General features: G+C 40.5%; 1 protein-coding gene across 1 annotated transcript in view; it reads left to right on the forward strand.

The window, feature by feature from the left end:
• The window catches only part of EIF2B3 (eukaryotic translation initiation factor 2B subunit gamma), a 98,570-nt gene that overhangs the window by 60,424 nt on the left and 18,379 nt on the right, over positions 1 to 19,767 (forward strand). Inside the window, exons 6-9 of the mRNA XM_084211361.1 lie at positions 7,920 to 8,050; positions 8,714 to 8,907; positions 12,860 to 12,937; positions 13,656 to 13,804. Of these exons, the coding sequence (XP_084067487.1) occupies positions 7,920 to 8,050; positions 8,714 to 8,907; positions 12,860 to 12,937; positions 13,656 to 13,804 (552 nt within the window). The remainder of the gene's footprint in view (positions 1 to 7,919; positions 8,051 to 8,713; positions 8,908 to 12,859; positions 12,938 to 13,655; positions 13,805 to 19,767) is intronic.

The following is a 19,767-nucleotide window of genomic DNA, read 5'->3' on the forward strand; positions in this document are numbered from 1 at the left end:
CAAGGGTTGATCTTAGAACAATCTTGAATCAAAGAGGAGCAACTGTGAATTTCTTTACTTAAAATGAAAAAAAACTAAAAAAAAAAAAAGTATAACATTTTAAATAGTCTATGGGAAATGCTGAATGCTGTCTAGTTAAGCTGCTGGGTTTGAAGAAGTCCAAGAGCTGAATGAAGAAAAGAAGTGGCATTTCCCCTAAATCAAAGATGCAGAGATGAACTGTAGCTCCCACAGCATTTTACACCAAACTTTTATGGATTAATACCACCTGGAAAGAACATGATGAATAAAAGCTGTCTTGTGAAAAAGAGGAGATAGACTTCATTGGCCAAAAAGCTTTCAAAGTTCTTCAAGAAAGGATAAAGTGACGACAAAAAAAAAGTTTAGTCCTATCACAGACAGATCATCTTGCAAACAGCATGGTAAAAAGAACAGAAGAGTTGTCCTGCGTGGGGGGGAGCATGGATTAGCAACGACTATAGAGGATAGAAGTTTAGGTAGAGTGATTGCTGGGGAGAAGGGTATAGAAATGGTACTTGTATAGGTGGAAGCAGGTTTGAATTGCACATCAGAGCTTCCAGTTTATTTCCCAGACTGCTGAGAGAAATTAGTCAAACAGAGGATAGGTCTGTTTGATAGCAGACCACCAAACACATTATCTGCATGGAGAAAGAGCAAAGTCATATAGGCATCTCCAGTGCCTGTAATACAATATGAGTTGAGTGGGGTGGAAGATGTTGCCCATGTGCAGCTACAGCCATGTCTGTATTTTCTGGCACTTACACATTTTGTACAAGTCTGAAGTGTTTCAATCCATTTATCTAAATACATAATTATGCACCTAAAGTTTACATAACTCATCGGTTTATGGATACATGTCAGCCTTATCAAATGCATCGTATACGTGTGTGTTTGTTTAGGCAAATTGTCAGAATGCCTGTTTCTTTTTCAGAAAAGGAGCCTAATTTCAAAGGCACTTAGAAAAAATTGGTAACTCAGACACAGATGGCTGCAAAGGCGGAGGTGGGAGAGAAACGGGAAAGATGAGTTCTGGCAAGGAATCCCATTTGTTGCAGGTGCGCTTGTTTGAGAAGAATGGGATGCTGTCTGGGAATGAATGAGATCCATTCCTCAGCAGCGTGTACAACCTGCCAAACACCCTGGGTGGCCTCCGACGGCCTCAGAGACTTTTGGTCAGAGAGAAGTTCTAAAAATGTCTAAACTTGCTGGCATTCCTGTGCAGAAGCTGTGTTAGTTGGGAGCTGTGGGGTGTTGCTGGCTGTTTGGCAAGTGGGCAGAGTTAAGGTTACTTAGATGACCTGAGCTGAGTGTGCACACACTTTCAAAGGATTTGAGTATGTAATTGAGGAGTTTTAATTTCTGTGGTCAATTTTTCAGAAAGCTGCCTTGTTTCCCAAAGGGCTTTTTGGCAGAAGTGGAAGTTAGATCCCTGCTCCTTTAACTGCATCCAGACTTGGTGGAACTTGAGAACAGCTTTTATGTGGTTTGCATCCATACCATCCCTTTCATACTTTGATCTGGTTTCTCTCCGTGTTATGGTGCCTGTGACTGTCACTTGCGTGTCTTCTGCTTTCCCTCCATCATCCAGAATGTGGGGTTTTGGTGGTGATTCTGCAGTTTTGGGAAGTCATTCATAAACTTGAGCCTGCAAAGCTGTGCAGTTTTACTGGCTTGCTGTGTAATGGCTTTTGAATGAGTCATGCACGTTCTTGTGAGCTTTGGGAGTATGTTGCTGTCAGGCTTGAAGGTTTTAGTTAGAAAATAGTATGGAAAGACAAATGAAGCACAAATGTAGTCATGTGGAATTACCTTTTAGTAGAACATTTCTCGAAGCTTCCTTGTCTTCTCCCTAGGCTTTTAACTTCAAAAATAAGAGACACTGACAATTAATATGAAATTATGGCAGGGTGTGAGAAATGTATTTGCTCTTTTGTGGTCCAGATTTTGAGAGTAGAACGGGAGAAATAGAACACAGCAAGATATAACAGATGTTTAATGCTGTGACGAGTGCTGCAGGTTATTGAATTAGGCACAATTAATTGCCTGGTAATTTATTGGCTTGCCTGGTTACTTTGGAGTTTTCCTTTATTATAATTGGTCTTGGTTATACCAAACAGGGGCAAAAGGATTATTGCAAGATGTAAGGGCAGAATTAGCCTTCTGCAGAGACGTGGCACACCCTAGAGATATATCACTTGATTTTTTTTCCTTTTGTATGTAGTCCTTCTCTGCTTTCTCCACATTCTTAACATGTCTCAGAAATTCCAGCATTTTTAGTAATGAATCAGCGAGAAGAAGGGGAAAAGTCCTGTAATTCCATTTTCCATTGTGCTGGTTAAAACGGCGTTGTGGGAAATGGACCCAAACACTGTCTTTTAAGTGGTGTTGAGTCTGAGGCAGGTGGTATTAACTCAGGACTGCATTAACTCTTTTCAAATCTCTTTCCTGTTTCCTTGAGGAAACATGCCTGGTGTATATATGTGGCATGGGCTGTTTGCCTGCCTCTTGCATTGACATTTTAATTTGGTCCATGATATAAATATCATTTCCCTAATCCCCCTTGCCCTGACCCTGTTTTGTCTGTTTTGTCTTTTCTTCAAAGTGAGTTGACTTTTTTTTCTTGAAGGAGGGGGGAGGAGATGGGAATGGTGGCTGGCTGCTCTAGTTTAGAGCATTAAATGCTCAGGGAAAAAAATCTCAGAGTAACTGTTGTTTCTTTCTTTGTATTCACATGGAAATTTTTAATCTCCATCAAAGGATCAGGAGAAAATAACGTTGAGATTCAACAAGAGAGCTCCCAGCTTACATGGAATTTTTAAATGTTATTTGGCTTTATCCTTTAAACGATGAGAACCATGAACTATGTACCTACAGGGTTCAGAATTAACTTTTCTTTTTCTTCCAACACACCCTCTTTTTTTTTTTTTTTTCATTCCCTCCCTTTCTCTTACATCTTTATTGTTCTGTATAAACATGCAACTCCTTTCTGGCCAAAACTGTAAGTTGCCTTAGGATTTGTTTAGTTGTATTTATGTATACATTTCTAACATTAATTATGAGCACCAGTCTGAAATACAGCTTCATGTTCTTTTGATGTGATCTGAAGAATCTCTGTTGAAGGCCATGGAGCTAAGATCAGAACCCAACTCAGTGTACACTTGCATAGCTGTACAAGAGCTAACATTTGCCTGTTAAAAAAAAAAAAAAAGGATACAAATAGGTATGAAAGGGCTAATGATCTGCTTGTTTGTAGTGGGGAATCACAAACACTATCTGCACCTGTAGATGTAGCTGATTGTGCTGACAGTGTGTGATAGCAAGGGAAGCCCCCTGCAGCTACCCATGGAGGGTAACAGCAGATTTCACAGGTGGGTGCTGACAGCAACAGTAGATTTCATGCTTCATCACAGATTAATAAAACAGGGAGGATATTAGAATGCTAATACTCATTAATACTATTTTATGGTGTTTAACATTAAACATGGAAAATGAAAATGAATGACAGCCGGTAAATGGAACTGACAGTTGTGTTCAGGGTGTCTGAAGCTGGTGAGAATTAGCTGCAGGAAGCAGAAGCTGTGGATCTCCCATTCCTGTTGTGGATCAAGCCAAACAGCACCTACAGTTACCTAGACTTGTGCAAGGTCACCCAAACTTAGATTCAAATACTCTTGTATTATTGCAAAATACTTTGTGAGATTCCCTATCATCATTGCTCAGAAACATTGTTTTCCATGTCTTATGACAGAGTCTCCAGTAATACATATATCTACGAACAGAAATCACAGCCCTTTAAAGCATAATTGTGAAATCCTTTTTTGTCTTTTTTTAAGGGGACAGTATGAGTTTTTTTCCCCCAAAACTCCTCTTGTGTTTCAGTTGGCTGCGTTGTTCTTCATTTCTTGCTGAAGTTTCAATTAGCTTCATCCCAGAGGCAATTGCTTTTCAGCAACAAGTAAAAGTTGGCCCTCTGTGGGTCATAATGTAATGTAATATAATATAACATACATAGATACAAACTTAATTCTGCCATGTTGTAGACTGTTTAAAGTTTATTTATGGTTAAAAGTCTCTGAAACACTGCATAGCTGTGTTTAAATATTAAGCTTATTGACCTAGGGTGTTTTCACCCAATGTTCTTTCACAAGTAAAACTTCTAATTTAGCATGAACCTTATCTGTGCCTTTAATGAAATGTAAAAAATCCCAGAAACACTGCGAATTCCGAGAGTGCACAGGGACCAGGGATAAAGGGATTCTAAAGGTGTAATTATGTCTTGCTGGTAATAACAGTACTTGGTAAAATAACAGTTGTCTGACCAAGTAGCCATTTTTGTTCCTTAATGTTTTAGGTTATAAATAAAATTAACCTTGAATATTCTAAGTTTATATTGTGTGAGTCTGAGTCTGCCATCCACATAGCTGACTGCAAGTAATTGATGTGTGCTCTAAACTCTTAGGTATTGAAATTTCCAGGAGGTTCTTTTGATATTTAACTATTTCATCTTCACTTGAATTCCCGCTTTTTTTCTTGCACTTGCACCATGAATTTCAACTGCCCAGTTGTCTTCATTTCCCCCATTTATGCAGCAACATCCCCTGTAGTTGTGACCTGCTGCATGAATGGCAGATTCCTTGCCTGAGATGATACTTCTTTTTGCATGGTTAAAATGTGATCAGTATCAGCCTCTTTCAAAATTGCTGCCAGCTCTTGTTCTCAGAATACTGGAGCCACATAAGGTGCTTCAGGGATTAGTGTGTCCCACTCTCTTCATTTACAAAAAGACATCTAACAGCACTCTCCATCTTTGGTGGTTTCATTGAAAACCTGCTACTTTCTGTTGAGGTGAAAACAGACAGAACTTCAAAAATCAAAGTCATGAAAAAGGGCCTGTCACTTGGGCTAGATTTTATGAAAACATATTTATTTTGGCAAATGTTTCTCAAAGGCAGGTTCATGTTTATGCTCTCTACCATCTGGAGTTTGCTCTGAGGTGTCAAGAGCATGCTTACCCCACATTGGCTTAGAATTGGATTTCTGCCAAAATTTTGTGTGCCCTCCTCTCCTTCCACTCACCCTTTTACTTTCCTTCTCCTGGTTGTAGAAGATTTTCCCTTCTGTGGATCTCAGTGCATATTTCATTTTCACTTCTTGGTGCTAACGAAAACAACGAGCTTTAGAAACCAAGAGGCTCCAATTTTTAAAACCTGAAGAGAATTTAAAAAGATGATTTCTTCAGCTTACACAGTCTTAAGTTTATTTCTCCTTAATATAGGCATGTGAAGTTTGGGATTTGATTGTAAGAATTTTAAATGCACTAGACCAGAAACCTTTTTGGTTTGTCTTCTTCTGTCTCTAGGTTACAAGCTAGTTGGTTCTTCCAAACTCCTGCTAATTTTTTTATGCAGGGTCTTCAGTCCCTCTGCATTTCCTTTTATTTCAATTCCTTTCCTAGTTCCAGCGAGATGGTTGGTTTCTCCCACTGTTGACAGTCACATAATAGTCTCATGCTATCACTTAGTATATCTAATTTGCAAGATCTGCAAAATTCCTGAATCTTTCTCAGAGAGGGCCTTACTGTGTATTTTTACTACTTTCCAAAGGCAAATTCCTTTAATGTTGCATATAAATTGCTTCAACAGCAAGCAGAGGCGAACCTTCCTGGTTTTCCTTTTCCAGTAAGAAGGATGTGTTTCTGAGCCACATCTTATGGATGACCCAGAGATTTGCTCCACCTTTGGCAAAGGAATGTGGCTAGCACTTCAGAGAATTGCAGGAAAGCTTCGGGAGTTTGGCCAAGAAAGATTAAACCATCAAAAACCAGGCAAAACTGCAAAACTTTGTCTTTTCCCCTTTCCACTGCTTTCATTTCCTACCGTGTTGTGTTGTCCTCTGCATCAGACTATTTAAGACTGCCAAATACTTGGGTATTTTATAGGTAATATATCTTATAAATGCCATAGCCAGCCTCTGAGGGAAACAGAGGATTGTCGGTTTTGGATGCAGTATAAAACCCAAGCAGGAAATCATTGCTGAATGGCACAGCTGCAGGCAAACATTGTGAGCTAGTAAACTGCCCATCTGCACAGCCCCACGTGTGTGGGAGCGCGGGGCCGGCGCGGCCGCGGCTGAGCGCGCCTGTAAGTGGTTAGCAGGCAGAAATTCGGTGATTAGGGAATGAAGTGTTTCACTTTGTTAGTTCCTGAAATACAGCTATCTGAAGGTGATTATAATCTTATTTTCCAGCAGGAGGAGAGACTAAAGACTAGAGCTTTTCCTCGTCTGTAATAAAGCATAAAAGCAAAATTTCAGAGGTGGGCTGCAGGACAGAGGATGTGACACAACCTGCACTGAGGGCTGAAGAAAAAGTTCGTCACTAAAAAGAAGCATGCTGTATTTGTTCATAGGGCTGAACTGGCAATCGCATCTGAATCTTCCCTTCAAAGCTAGAGACAGGAAAGACTCTTTTGGTCCTTAGGTCTGCTTCACTATCATTGACCTGAACGGGACCTGGGTGGGCTTTGAGCTGGTCTAAAGTTTGAACTATGTAAAATCCCCCTTTGCTAGACATTTTGCCAAGCAAAATAATTTTCACTGTACTCATTCTAGTACTTGCCTTTTGTAATTTAATCTGTTAGTTAGTTCCTAGTTTTGCTGTCTTCCATTCTAAACAACTCCTCTTTCTTTGTGGGTTGTTATTTGTTGAGTTCCTCTAGCCAAACTCACTGTGTTAGTTCTCCAACCCTTCCTCTGAAGTTTAGCACTTCCTCTTACACATGCCAAGTTCGAGTTCATTTTCCGCATGATTTTCCCAAGTACTACTTTAAATAATCCACAATTCAGTAACTAAATGGAGATTGTTAAAATAATGAAACAACAACAATAAAGCTATTTTAAGACTGCACTCCAACTGTAAAAACTGTTGATTTTTTTTCCCCCAAATATTTTATTGAAAAATAAAATTTTTTTCTCATAGTCAAAATTAAATTTGCAGGGTTATAATCCCATTGTACAATAGGCTCTCTACATTGATATTTGTCTTTTGTGAGAGTTTTTTGTTGATTCATTGCAATGTATAAATCAATGCAAGAGTAGAGGTAATCTTGTGATTGGGACCCTTGTTTAAAGCATAGGTGGTTTGGGATAAAACCCCTCCTGATTTCCCCACCTCCTAGTATTGGGGTATCAAAATGGATACAATAAAAGTTGAATTCTGTACAAGGGGAAGATGGGTGTATTGCCAGCTGAAGCTTTCTGGAAGCTTTCTGTTCACTTACATGTTTTGTAATGGAGCGTCTAAAGAATGTGAAAGTCTTAGGACCTAAACTGAAATGTCCTAATTTCTCTTGTTAAAGGACTGAGTCTTTAAAAAGTTTTGGATCTGTCATTTGAACAGGAATATCATTAATGCATCATAAAAATTTTAATTTAGCAATCTGATATTTCATATGTCCTTGAGCATTTCCATATTTTTATCACAAAGAAAAGGACATGCTTAGGTTTTCCCTTTATGGGTGCTTTATTCTCTCTTTTCCAGTCAATTGATGCCATTTTTAGGCCATATAAAGTGACTTCAGTTTTTGTCACTACGATGTTGGTACTTTCTGCATTCCATCTGGACACAAGTATGAATTGTAGGATAATGACATATTAAATTACAGTCACCTCTGTTAAAATATAGGGGACATAGTTCTGGAAATGAAGCTTTTTCCTCATTTTGAATATTTTGTTATATTTTAATTCATTAAGGAGGAAGGTGACTAGTGGACATTGTCTTGATGTCTTGCCATTTTGATACATCCTCATGAATGAGTGCAAAATGTCTGATGATGTTATGCGCAAAGAAAATGAAGACATAAGTTTTAGCATTCACAGACTTAATGTGTCTCTTTCCCCAGGACAATCACATCTCTCCGGAGTGAACTGATTCCACATCTGGTTAGGAAACAGTTTTCTTCTCCTCCATCATTGCAGCAAGGACTAGACAACAAAGAAGAGGACCAAAAGAAAAAAGAGCAGGCATCCCTAGGTCAGTACAATATCAAAGATTTGGGTTTATGGAAGTTTTAAAGCCCATATGCTACAGCTGAGTTATGGAGTAGAGTACAGAACTAACCTGAAACACTGTTTTAGAGATTCAGCTTTTATTCCTCAGCAGAAGAAGCCTTTTTCCCCTAGCAAATATTCTAGTAGATTTCTTTTTCAAATAGTATTGTGTACTATGTACATTTTTTTGTCCTCCCTTATTTTAGTGTAAGCCTTTAGCAAATCAGCTAGGGGCTCTAGGTTGGGGTTTTTTTCTGGAAAAAAATTAGATTCATTGTTCAAAATGAAATTTTAGGAGAGGGTTTCTAAAATTGAGAAGGACAACCGACTAAGCCTTAACCACCCTGTACTGGGAACTGGACAGAATCTCAGATTCTGGATTTTATTTCCAGCATTTCTGCTGTCTCCTTGTGTGACCTTGGGCAAAACATTGCATCTGTCCTGATTCCTTAATTCACACCTGCAGAATAAAAATAAGCACTTACTCACTGCATGTGATAAAATCTGTTAATGATTGCTGAGTATCTAGCCATGGAGATGAGGTGAGGTGAAGATTTCCCTTCACCAACAGTATTTTAATAGTATTCCTCTTCAGAAGGTATTTCATTAAATCCTGTCTAACTTCATGCATGTGTGTGTTCTCCAGACATTTATAGTTTCATAAAGGAAGATAATAGCTTGCTGAAACCTGCTCCAGATAACTCTTGTTGGAATGATCATAGAGGAGATATGAATGAAACTCTCCATGAAGGAAAAGTGCGCTGCTACGTCCACATCATGAAGGAGGGGCTGTGCTACCGAGTGAATACTCTTGGGCTGTACATTGAAGCCAACAGACAGGTGAGGAAAATACAGAGGTTCTGCCTGAGAATGCAGCAGTAGCTCACAGGACATTTCACCCTGCAGGAGTGACTCCCTGTGACACAGCTGAGGAGTATGTGGGAATTGAACCAGAGCCACGTTATCCAGCCACACATCACCGTACTGCTTGCTGGATAGGACGTGAGGCCAGGAAACAATTCTGTCACTGATTTACTCTAGATTTGATTTAGCTGAGAAAACCCTCACCCTACACACTCTTGTGGGTTTCTGGGAGCGGCAAGACCTGCAGCCGAAGAGTCACAAAGTGTGGAAAATAAGAATGGAAGTGACTTTGATAGCTCATTTAATCAATATCCTCCATGTCCTAAAAGCAAGGTCAGTTCTGATTGGACTCTTCCTAACAGATGTTTGTTTGTGATAATCACAAAGATTATTAACAATTTGAAGAGAGATGTAAACTACCCTTTCATTTAATTTGCCTAATGATTTCCATTATAAAAGGACTCTTTTATGAACAGATTTTTCTACTGTGGTATTCCAGGTACACACAGAGGTGAACTCTTGATCTGAGGCAGCATCTGTTGCAGTTTTCACTTTCATTCTACTGAAAATTCATAAAAGAAAAAAATAACAGATGAGAATTAGGGAAATCCTGTACTACCTAACAAGCTGATGATTAAAAGCTCTTAATATCTTTGTGGGGCAAGATTCTTGGGGGTTTTTTACTACACTGGCTGATGCAATGTACAAATTCTCTGTACTTTACTCTGCTAGTGATGAACTTCATTGCTGTCAGGAATGGACAGCTTCCTCTAGTTTTGAACTACCAGTAAGGAGTGCAGTAAGGAAAGACTCAAGACTTCTGGAATTGAGGCTGGAAAGATGACATAGTCGTATTGGGAATTCTGGAAGTAGTCACTGCTTTACCTTTGCTCTCAGGCTGAGTTGCTTTCTTTTTGACAACATTAAAGGATTAGTTCATGCAAATCAGAATTGCAGAATGGCAGCATGAGTTTACACACTGGAGCTCTTTCTCCTTGATGTTTGTAGAGGAACGCAGAAATAAAGTGATTTGCTTTGTGCTTAGGGAGATGAAGAAGAGAGGCAGTGCAGCTGTCAGAGAAAACTTCCCCAAAAAATAGCAGGAACAAGTGTGCCCAAAGGGTTAAGGGAGAATACCACTTGCTAAGGGAAGTGTGCGTGTACATTTGGCAGCAGCCACTTCAGTAAAAAGTTATTGAGTTAAGCCAGTCAGACTCCATGTGGGATTTTTTGTGTTGGTTTTTTGTTTTTGGTTGGGTTTTTTTTTAACCTAAATATTCTACATTTTGGTTAGTTCAGGAAATATGTTTGCTCCTGGGTGGTACAAAGAATTAGTGTTTTGGAGTCACATTGGGGCCTTCAACGTTGGAAAAGATTTTCTTTGAATTTTGAACTTTTTCAGGATGGTAAAATTTCTAAGGAAACTATGTGGAGGTAAAACATAAAATGGAGCTTAATGAGGAGTTGTGAGAACGCAGTTCCTTTTTTCACTGCCACTGCATTTTGTTTCTCTTGCTAATCCTTATAAAAGATGCACATTTAATTTGACTGGGGGGGGATGGGGGTGGGTGCAGAGTTACCTGTTTTGTTGGTCTCTAAGGAAAATTTCAGTGTTTACTTAGCTCTTATCTTGGCCTTCACAGACCAGATTCTGATCTCCTTGCTGCAGAGTCAGGACCTATAACTTTGAGGTCCCAAAGGACAGACTCACATAGCAGTAGCAGTCCAGTGCAGTAGCTGTGGGAAGGAATGGCATCCTAACCCGTTGCCCTTCTGGCGAGGAAACACTGCTCACATCATTTCACTTCCAGCTGGGTTTCTGGATGCCTGCAGCCTGTGTGTGGGCAGGTGGGTTCAGGAGGGAGTTATCTTCAATAGCAGGAAATAGTTTCTTTGTAAGATGAATTAAATCCAAACACATCTTAAACCTTCCCTTGACCCAGGCACTCCCTCTGACTCCTGCCCCCAGTCTAACCTTTCTTTTCAGAGCAAAATGCTTGAGCTTGTAGCTTTCGTGGGTTACCCCTCAGGCTGCACTACCACTGACTGATTCTAATAAGACCTTTGCTCTGGCCAGTAAAATTCTTTATTTATTTCACCCCACCACCTTTCCACTGGGGAGGTCAAGAGCCTTTCTTCATTTTTTTCCCTTCCTGCAGATCAACACTGGATAGTCGGAATCTTTCCAACCTATGCTGTAGGTATGGTTTAGTGAATGTTCCTGTCCTGGATCTTTGTGTCAGGTGACATGTTGGGCCTCTTCACCCAGCCAGCATCATCCAGGCAGATTTGCCTAGTTTGTGGTGTTCTGGTAACCTGGTGGTTTTCTGCAGTGCCTGCACCTTGGACTGAAGGATCTAATCTACTCTTGCTTTTTAAAAAATAAACAAAATCCAAGTCTAGTGGGAAGGGCCAACTTCAGGATATAAAGAGCTACAGATGTGAAAATGTCTACTAGGGCAACAGGCAAATTGAAATGATAGCTCAGAAATGTGAGCTCATCTGATCCCATCTTCTTCAGATCTGTGGGATTTGCTTTTTGAGGTTCTCTCCTTAGCCATCACTCTTGTTATCCCAGCTTTCTAAGGAAATCATTTTACACAATTGTACTGTGTAGCAGTTTCTTAATAGCAGGTTTGGAAATTGCTGGCAACATTCAGCCAAATTTAACAGAGCAATAGAGATCTTTGGGATACTCTCAGCTTTTCTAAGAGTTTTGTAAAAATAGGTGCTTGGGTTGAGAAAAGGAAGACTTAATGATTGCTGCTTCCTCCCTTGAGGTAAACTCAGTTTCACCATCACTGTGCTGAGACTCCAGACGACCTCCCAGATGGACAGTGAATGCTCACATCCTGGATGGCCAAGCACCATGTGCAGAGCTCCACTCCAGCCCCAGCACGTGCAGCCTCTCATTCAACCCTACAATTTGCTGTGACACAGACCTCTTAGCCCTCATACATCCCTGTCTCTCTGTCCTACCAAGAGACATCTTGCATAGCATCACCCCTGTCAGTAACTGTGTAGCACTGTGTCTGTGCATTGCTCCCCCCTCTCCTGTGCATTGCTCCCCCCTCCCCATCCCTGCTGTCATCACTTCTTCTGTGCTGTGTGACCTTGCCTTCAGCCAGGAGATGCAGAATGCCTCAGGCTGCTCTTTCACCCACAGAAGGAGGAATGATGGAGTGATATCCCATGTCCTACAATCCTAGCTCCCCTTCCTTTCAGGAGCCAGTTCAGAATTGCTCTCCATGGATTTGTTCTTGGCTACCTCATGGGCTGTGTCTGTCTTTTTACCACTGCTGCTCTGTCAGCTTATCTGACCCCTGCCTTCTCCCTGTTGAGAGCCTTTTCTTGTGCAGCTTTCCATCATCTGGAATAGCCACTTGATCACCTTTAGTTTCTTTCTGCTTAAACATCTGAAATACAATTTTGTTGCCCATGCCTGAGAGTACTATCTTATGGAGTGGGCTGGACACAGTCACCTTTTTATGTCAGTTTACTGGTTTATATTTGTTATTGTTTGCTTCCCTCCCTTGCTTTACTGCACAGTGTAAAACAAGCTGAGCTGCATTAGGAATGGCACATGCAGGACATTGTGCTAACACCCAGGATGTCACTGTGCTCAGCTGGAGCCCGCCTGCTTGCTGCTGCTGATCCACTGCTTCTCCACAGGTGGGAAGCTGAGTTGAAAGGAGACATGTAGTGCACTGGGGTAGCACTGTACCTGTCTCCTTTACAAAAGTGGGAGATGATAAATCACACATAGCTGGTGGACATTTGAAATGCAGTGGCCTACCTTTTCCCATCGGTTAAAAAGTTTATGGCAAACACACTTGTGCAATGGAAACCAAAGCCATCTTTGAGCTGTTATGTAACTTGTGGGTACAGCATTATCATGTTAATTTGTGATGTGCGTTTTTTCATGTAGGTTCCCAAATTACTGCTTAATCTGGGTCTGGAAGAGTCATTGGTTCATGGGTCTGCACAGATCACTGATAGAGGCATGGTAAGTGCTGCCTTTTCCCATCTCTGTTCTTTCAGTAGTCTGCAACCCCTTTGTTTCAAGAACTGCTTGCTAAAATTCAGTCCCATTGTTGGAAGCGAAGCCAAGCTCTGAAGAGTGGAATGGTGGAACGTAGGTGATGCAGCCCAGAGTCTTCTGTAGGCTCACCCATGGGTTCCTGCCTTTCAGTCTCTCTCTTTTAAAATGTTTGGTAAAAAGTCTATTTTACTCCCAAGTCAGACACTGCGGCCTCTTGTTCCCTAATGGCAGTTCCTGGTAGTTGAGAAGTTTGCCTCCCTAAGGACACCAAACCCAGAAAGGATCAGTATTTTAGCTTTGCTTCTTGCTAATGTGTTTTGGTTGAATGCCAGCTTCAAGCCTCCCTTTAACAGGTCTCAGAGGGCAAACCTGAGTGAAACCAGTGAGTACCAGCAGGAACGTGCCTACTGTGCTTACCTTTCTGCATGAAGCCTACAGAACCAGATCCACTAGATTTTTTTTTAGGAGTTTTACCAAGCTAACAGACCTTGGGAAGACTGTCTGTCTGCCTATGGGGTGGGCCCTAAATTTTCAGGTCTTTCCTCTGCCAAGGATCCCTCAGGGTAGAGCAGGGTAAACTTTATTGATGAGTGCTTAAGAAGTGCTTTGGGAGAGGTGTATGGAGAACATATATCAGAGAGCTCCATGTACTTTTGCTTGTTTCTGTTCTTTTCTTCCCTAGGTTGGGTCAGACAGTATCATTGGGCCATCCACACAAATTGGAGAGAAGACATCCATCAAACACTCCATCATTGGCAGCATGTGTACCATAAAAGACAAAGTTAAGATAACAAACTGTATCATCATGAATTCTGTTACAATTGAGGAAGGGTAGGTTACCTTTTTGTACCTTAGTTCCCTAAATTTGCAGTTTCTTTTTCTAGATAGATCCTGAGTCAGTAATTTTTGTTCTGTAAAGAATCCTCAGCCAGAAGAGATGATACCTGGGGTGTGTTTCCAAAGACCAAGTCATAAGTCTCTATAAGCAGTCCAGAAGTGGACGAGTGAAATGAGCTAACAAGAGTCTTGGAACATAAATGTCTTCTTTTTACAGTAGACCCTATCATCTTCAGAATGTGTAAGTAAGTTAAGTGAATGTATGAGTCTGTATGAGCTTGTGTGTCATTCTTCCAAGTGTTATTTTAGTAGCTGGATCAGTGAGTATCCCTAAAATATTTGAGGCACAAAGCATATTTTGAAGTGGTATGCTTGCTAGCTAGAAATATTCTTCTCACTTTTGAACATTACAGCTTCACCTAAAATGTCATTTTCTTTGGCCCTTTTTTGTCATCCTGCAGCCTTTACTTTACCATTGCCTATGCTGAGTAATAGAATAAATTAATAAACTTTTCAAAGAGAAAATCTGCCAACTAGTAGAGGTTTCTCATGCACTAAAGACACTGACTAAATGTACAGCCTTGAGCTGTACATTTCCAAATGTGGGAAAAGTGGCCTGTCTGTAATTGTTGATGTCTGCATGCCCCCATCTTTCCATACATGCTGGCTTCCTGTGGATGTCAGTGGAAAGGAAACTGCTGATTGAGTCTGTGCAGACCTGTATAAATCCTCTGCTCCTTCATGGCTTGAGGTTTGCTTAGGGCCTCAGGAAAAAGGCCAAACTCTTAAAAAATGCCAAGTTGGCTCTGAAAGTTGCATATCTGAAAAACATAAAACCCCAAAGGATGTGGGGTCTGTGGAGGATACTACTGTTACATAACTAAATTACAGGTAAGTATGGTACCTTACCACAAAGTGTTTGTCTTTAATAGAAATCCACAGTAATTTCAAGCACATAATAAATCAGAATTCCATTGAGTATAGAAAATAGCTGGTTTCCAGTTCAATCACAGATGGATCCAGTATGGCTGTATCACAAGCACTACTGTCATAAAAAGTAGAGGAACCTCTCTCATTTGATCATGAGACCCTGTGTCATTTTGATTAATTAATTGATGCCACAATCACAATGGTATGGTTTTGCATATGAGGTCAGCAGCTCTACCATTAAATTGCAGAGGCAGCCAAGTGCATAAATAGCACTGTTTTTTATGAAGAGTCCCAAATCATGTTGTGTTTGTCTGCATTGGCATTTAGTACTGTTCTAAATCCTAAATCGATCCCAGAGATGTATATTAAGTATTTCACTAAATTCCACAAGCATTGTAAAGTTGGTGATATATTATTTTTAAGAGAGATAAACTGACTTTTGGGGTAACATTTTTGTGAATTCTAGAAAACAATGTGATCCCTAGTCACTCTTGGTGGAAACAATATAGCCCCCAAAGAGTGAAAAACCTCACAGTCCCAGGGGTTTTACCCCCTTTAGCTGCTCTATGGTTACTGCATGCTGATGCACTGGAGTCAAATTTGTAATTATTCCTCTCCAGCTGGAATTAAGACTGTAGACTCTGGATCTTTATTGCAAAGCATACTCTAATTAATATTATGTAGATCTGCACAGATACTGAGCTGATAAATTATTTCAAATTGCATCATGATAAGACTTAATATTAGAGGGACATGAATTCATGCACACACAGGTAGTGAGAAACAGAACTACTATAGCTGCTGAGTTTTGTTGCAGTGAAGCAAGCAATACATTCTATGTATTTTTAATGTATTTTGACTCTCTTTCATTACTTTGATTAAATCTGATGGATTTTTGATAAAATGCTAATCATTTTTACTCGTGTTGATGGATCCATTTGCAATAGGTGGATAACTTATATGTGGTTTTGCTTTAAACTGTCCACAGTGGACAACTCCTTATAAACACCTCTTCTCCCAAGTGTCTCTAAAACAGCTCAGCCTTTTATCTAATCACAACTTCAGAAAATATCTTCACTTTAATTGGAAAGTCAATATGTGTTGGCTGATATGGGTCAATATGAGCATAATGAAGTGCCTTGACAGATCTAATTCATTTTTTATGTTGCACAGCAGATGTCCTACAAGTAAGGCAGTTTTACCAACTAAGGTATTGTATATTAGAAATTCTGAAATTGCATTGAGAAGTGGATAAAAACTGTGTCATTTAAAGAGTATACATTTTTATGCTGACATGAGCAGCTCAACCAGACTAATGGTCTACTATAAGAATGCCCAAATCAAATGTGAGTGGTAACTGAAGGCCATTCTCAGGAGTGTTCATTGCAGTAACACCAGCTTGAAGCAGTAGGACACTTCTTATGGAAAAGACAAAGGTGTATTGATAACTCAGAAGAAAGAAAGATCAGATAAATTTTTTCTTTTGAAGTTGGGATACTGGGAACAACCAAATGCAAAAATTGCTCTGCATTCTAAGTTCATTTATGAAGAGCTACATGGCACTGCCTTGGTATTTCCCTTGCCTCTTCCATGACTTCTAGCTTCTCTGGGTTGAATCTTTCTTTTTTTTTCCCATCTCATCAGCATCTTCAGTTCACTATGTCAATACAGAAAAAGCAAAACAAACAAACAAACAAAACTCACCAAAACCAAAATGTAAAATGTTTATCTCTTGGTAGTTCTCCTATAATGTGATTGGGGATCCTATGCCGTAATTCCTGCAGCATCAAGATCCACAAATTATATCTCCAAACCAGAAGAAAGCTTTTGAATAACCTCACAGCTGGTATTTAATACCAGCTTCTGAAATGAATAAATTCTTGCTGTGTAGGTGGGAACACCACAAGGTGCTTAGAACAAAACCAGGTATCTCTTATTAGGCAGTGGTTGCCTTGTTACTGGAGGAACAGAGGTCATGGCCTAGGTGATGATCTTTCTCAACTGAAAGGATCAAGTAACTGGGGTTAGTTTGGACAGTCCATTGCATACTGTTTGTAAATTATGACTTGTCCTCCAGCAATGGCTGGTGCATTTGATACTCTGGAGTACCAGAAGCTGAGTTTGTTTGCTTTGGTGTGTAGGGCTTCTATTACATTATATATGTCTCCTGTGAAGTGATTTGAGTAGATATGAATCCCCCCTTAGAAGAGATTACAGGGGATTAAAGAAGTTAGTAACAGGGCAAAATAATTGGTAGTCCTTTCTTAACGTGTTTCCCACTGTGCAGCTAATTCTTCCATCAATGAGACAATAAAATAGCAAAGATTACATATGTGCTGAATGATGGACATACTTGACCAAGCTGGGAGGGATGTAATTTATACAACAGCACAAGTGCTGAGAGATGCTGGCTGCCCAGGTGGCAGGCTGCAGTGGCAAAACACTTCTTTTTTTCCCTCTGGATGGCTCCCTAGAGCTCAGTGACAAACGACTGCACTGAGTTACATACTTGGAAAAAAACTACTAATTGAGTTAAAATCATAGGTTGCTTGAAAACCTTGTCTGTGTGGATGTTCCTACAGTAGCTCTGTGTACCCTTAGTCTCTGTAGTGGCTCAGGACCGCCCTTTCTCTTTGCTCTGTTTTCATCAGGGGTGGCAGCACAAGAGGGTCCTTGGATTGCTGCATCTTTGGTGCAGGAGTCTCCTCATCGTAGCTCTCTTGCAAAGGGACAGCGTGTAACACCCACAGACTTGACTGAAGCTTGGTTGCCCAGGGGACTGTGCCATTTGGCAAATGAAAAGTAATGCCTGGTAGATTTAACCCCTGATAAGCATGGCTGGCAAGCTGGTCACAGCAGATGAGAAGGCTGAGATACTCAACCACTTTTTTTGCTTCGATCTTCACTGTTAGTCTCTCTTCCCACACCTCTCAACTTTATGGACCATAATACATATGATCAGACATAATGCTGATCAGAGGGCTGAAGCACTTCCCCTGTGAAGACCGAAAGAGTTGGGGGTTGGTCAGAAGAGAAGGCTCCAGGGACACCTCATTGTGGCCTTGCAGAACTTCAAGGGGGCTTATAAGATTGATGCTTACAAACTTCAGCCTGGCCTGCTGCAACAGGACAAGGACTTGTGGCTCTAAACTAAAATAATACAGACTAGATATAAGGAAGAAATTGTTTACTGTAAGGGTTTTCAGGCATTTGCACAAGTTGCCCAGAGAAGCTGTGACTGCCCCATCCCTGGAAATATTCAAGGCCAGGCTGAATGGGGCCCTGATCAACCTGGTCTAGCTAACGATGTCCCTGCTCATTTAAGGGGGCATGGACTACATAGCCTTTAAGGGTCCCTTCCAACCCAAATTACACTATGGTTCTAGAATGTTGTTTCATTTGGTAGACTTAGGCACACTTAGCTGTTTTGAAATGAGGCTTAGATATAGATGGATTAATTTAGTTTCAGGTTCCTGTTCTGGCTTTTGTTTTAGCAGTCAGTGGTTGGTTTCTTGATTTTTATCAAATACTGGCTTTATTTTTACCAGTCTTGTTGTTTTACTTAGTTTGCTACCTTATGGCAGCAGGAACATCTAATTGCTCTGGTCATACAGGACCTTGTGCTGAAGTGCTCTGAGCATTACAAATAATATTAACAGGAAAAACATGTTGAATCCTTTATTCCATCCCTGCAGATAAATATTTCGAAATCTCTTGTTTGTTAGTAAAACTATGCCAGTGTATACACTTACGGGAAGGAGCTTGGCCATTTTATGTGCACATTATATCCTTTTTCCTTGGTTGTGGAAAATTAATGTTTCCCCAGTAAAGATCCAGGGGAAGGGACTGTTTAGTAGGGGAAAAAAAATCTGGTCTTTGGACTACTGAGAGGTTAGTTGAGAAGGCAAGAGTGAAAAGCTCAGATAAATACTGAGTCTGCTGTAAGCCATGCTTTGAAAAGGTCTTGTTGACATGGTAGTAGTCAGTACCATAAGGACCCTGGTAGATAGATACTGAAATGAAGTATTTTGCTGCTTTTCTTTTTTTATAGAAATACAGGAAAGCATTCTGCTTCAAATGATATTTTAATGGAAATCATAAATAGGCTGCTCTGATTATCAGAGAGAGCAAATGGCCCAAGATTTGCTTCTAGATTTCACCTCCACAGCACGAAAATACTATATCTTCACAGAGAAACCAAGGAAGCTAAACCTGTCTCACCTGTAATTTTACCAGAAAAACTGTATCCCAAACCAGGATTAGCAATGGGAAAATGAGAGAGTTCCTTCCAGAAAGGAGTTTGCAGCACATATTTGCGAAATAGCTTTGGTGCAGTGGACAGTTGGTTCAGGAACTGTGAGAGTAGAGTTACAGGTGTGACTGAGGTTATTGAGTTTGTGCAGGGGGAGGAATCATTGAACAATAGCCTCATATCGTTGCAGCATGTTGTTGGAACCACATACAAACATTCCACCCAAAAGAACTGAACTAAACTGAACTGTTGAAGTTCCCCATGTGGCGCACAGCTAAGGTCACCTTTTGGAAAGGGAAGGGGTTAAAAAGGCAGATATGTTTTGGGTCAGGCTGCACTGTGATGCCAGCAAATTGCAAAGTGTTGCAGCATCAGGAAACTTGGAATGCAAGGGAGGTGACACCAAAGGCTTCGAGTTACAGTCTGCAGGGAGGTGATGTGAGTGTTGAGGACAGAGTGCCACAGGAAGATGTGGTAAACCTTGGGGTTCTGACTCCCTGGGCAGGAAGAATAGGCTGGAGTTAAAATTAGTATGAAGGACTAAAGTACCTAGATATGGGAAGAAAGAACTGGTACCAAAAATGTTTTGTCAGCCAAAACTAGCATCATCCTTCGTCAGTCATGTGAAGATGTAAGTTATGCGCTGGATTTTGTTAAAGGTGTTCTGGCTACCTGTATGAAAGTAGATGGACAGATGTTGTAATTCTGCTCAGTGAGGGGACTAGAGAGAGAGACCACATGTGGCTGGTTAAGGCTACTCTAGTTTACCACATGT

This window comes from Fringilla coelebs, assembly GCF_963513975.1.
Source record: "Fringilla coelebs genome assembly, chromosome: 9".
Lineage (NCBI taxonomy): Eukaryota > Metazoa > Chordata > Aves > Passeriformes > Fringillidae > Fringilla > Fringilla coelebs.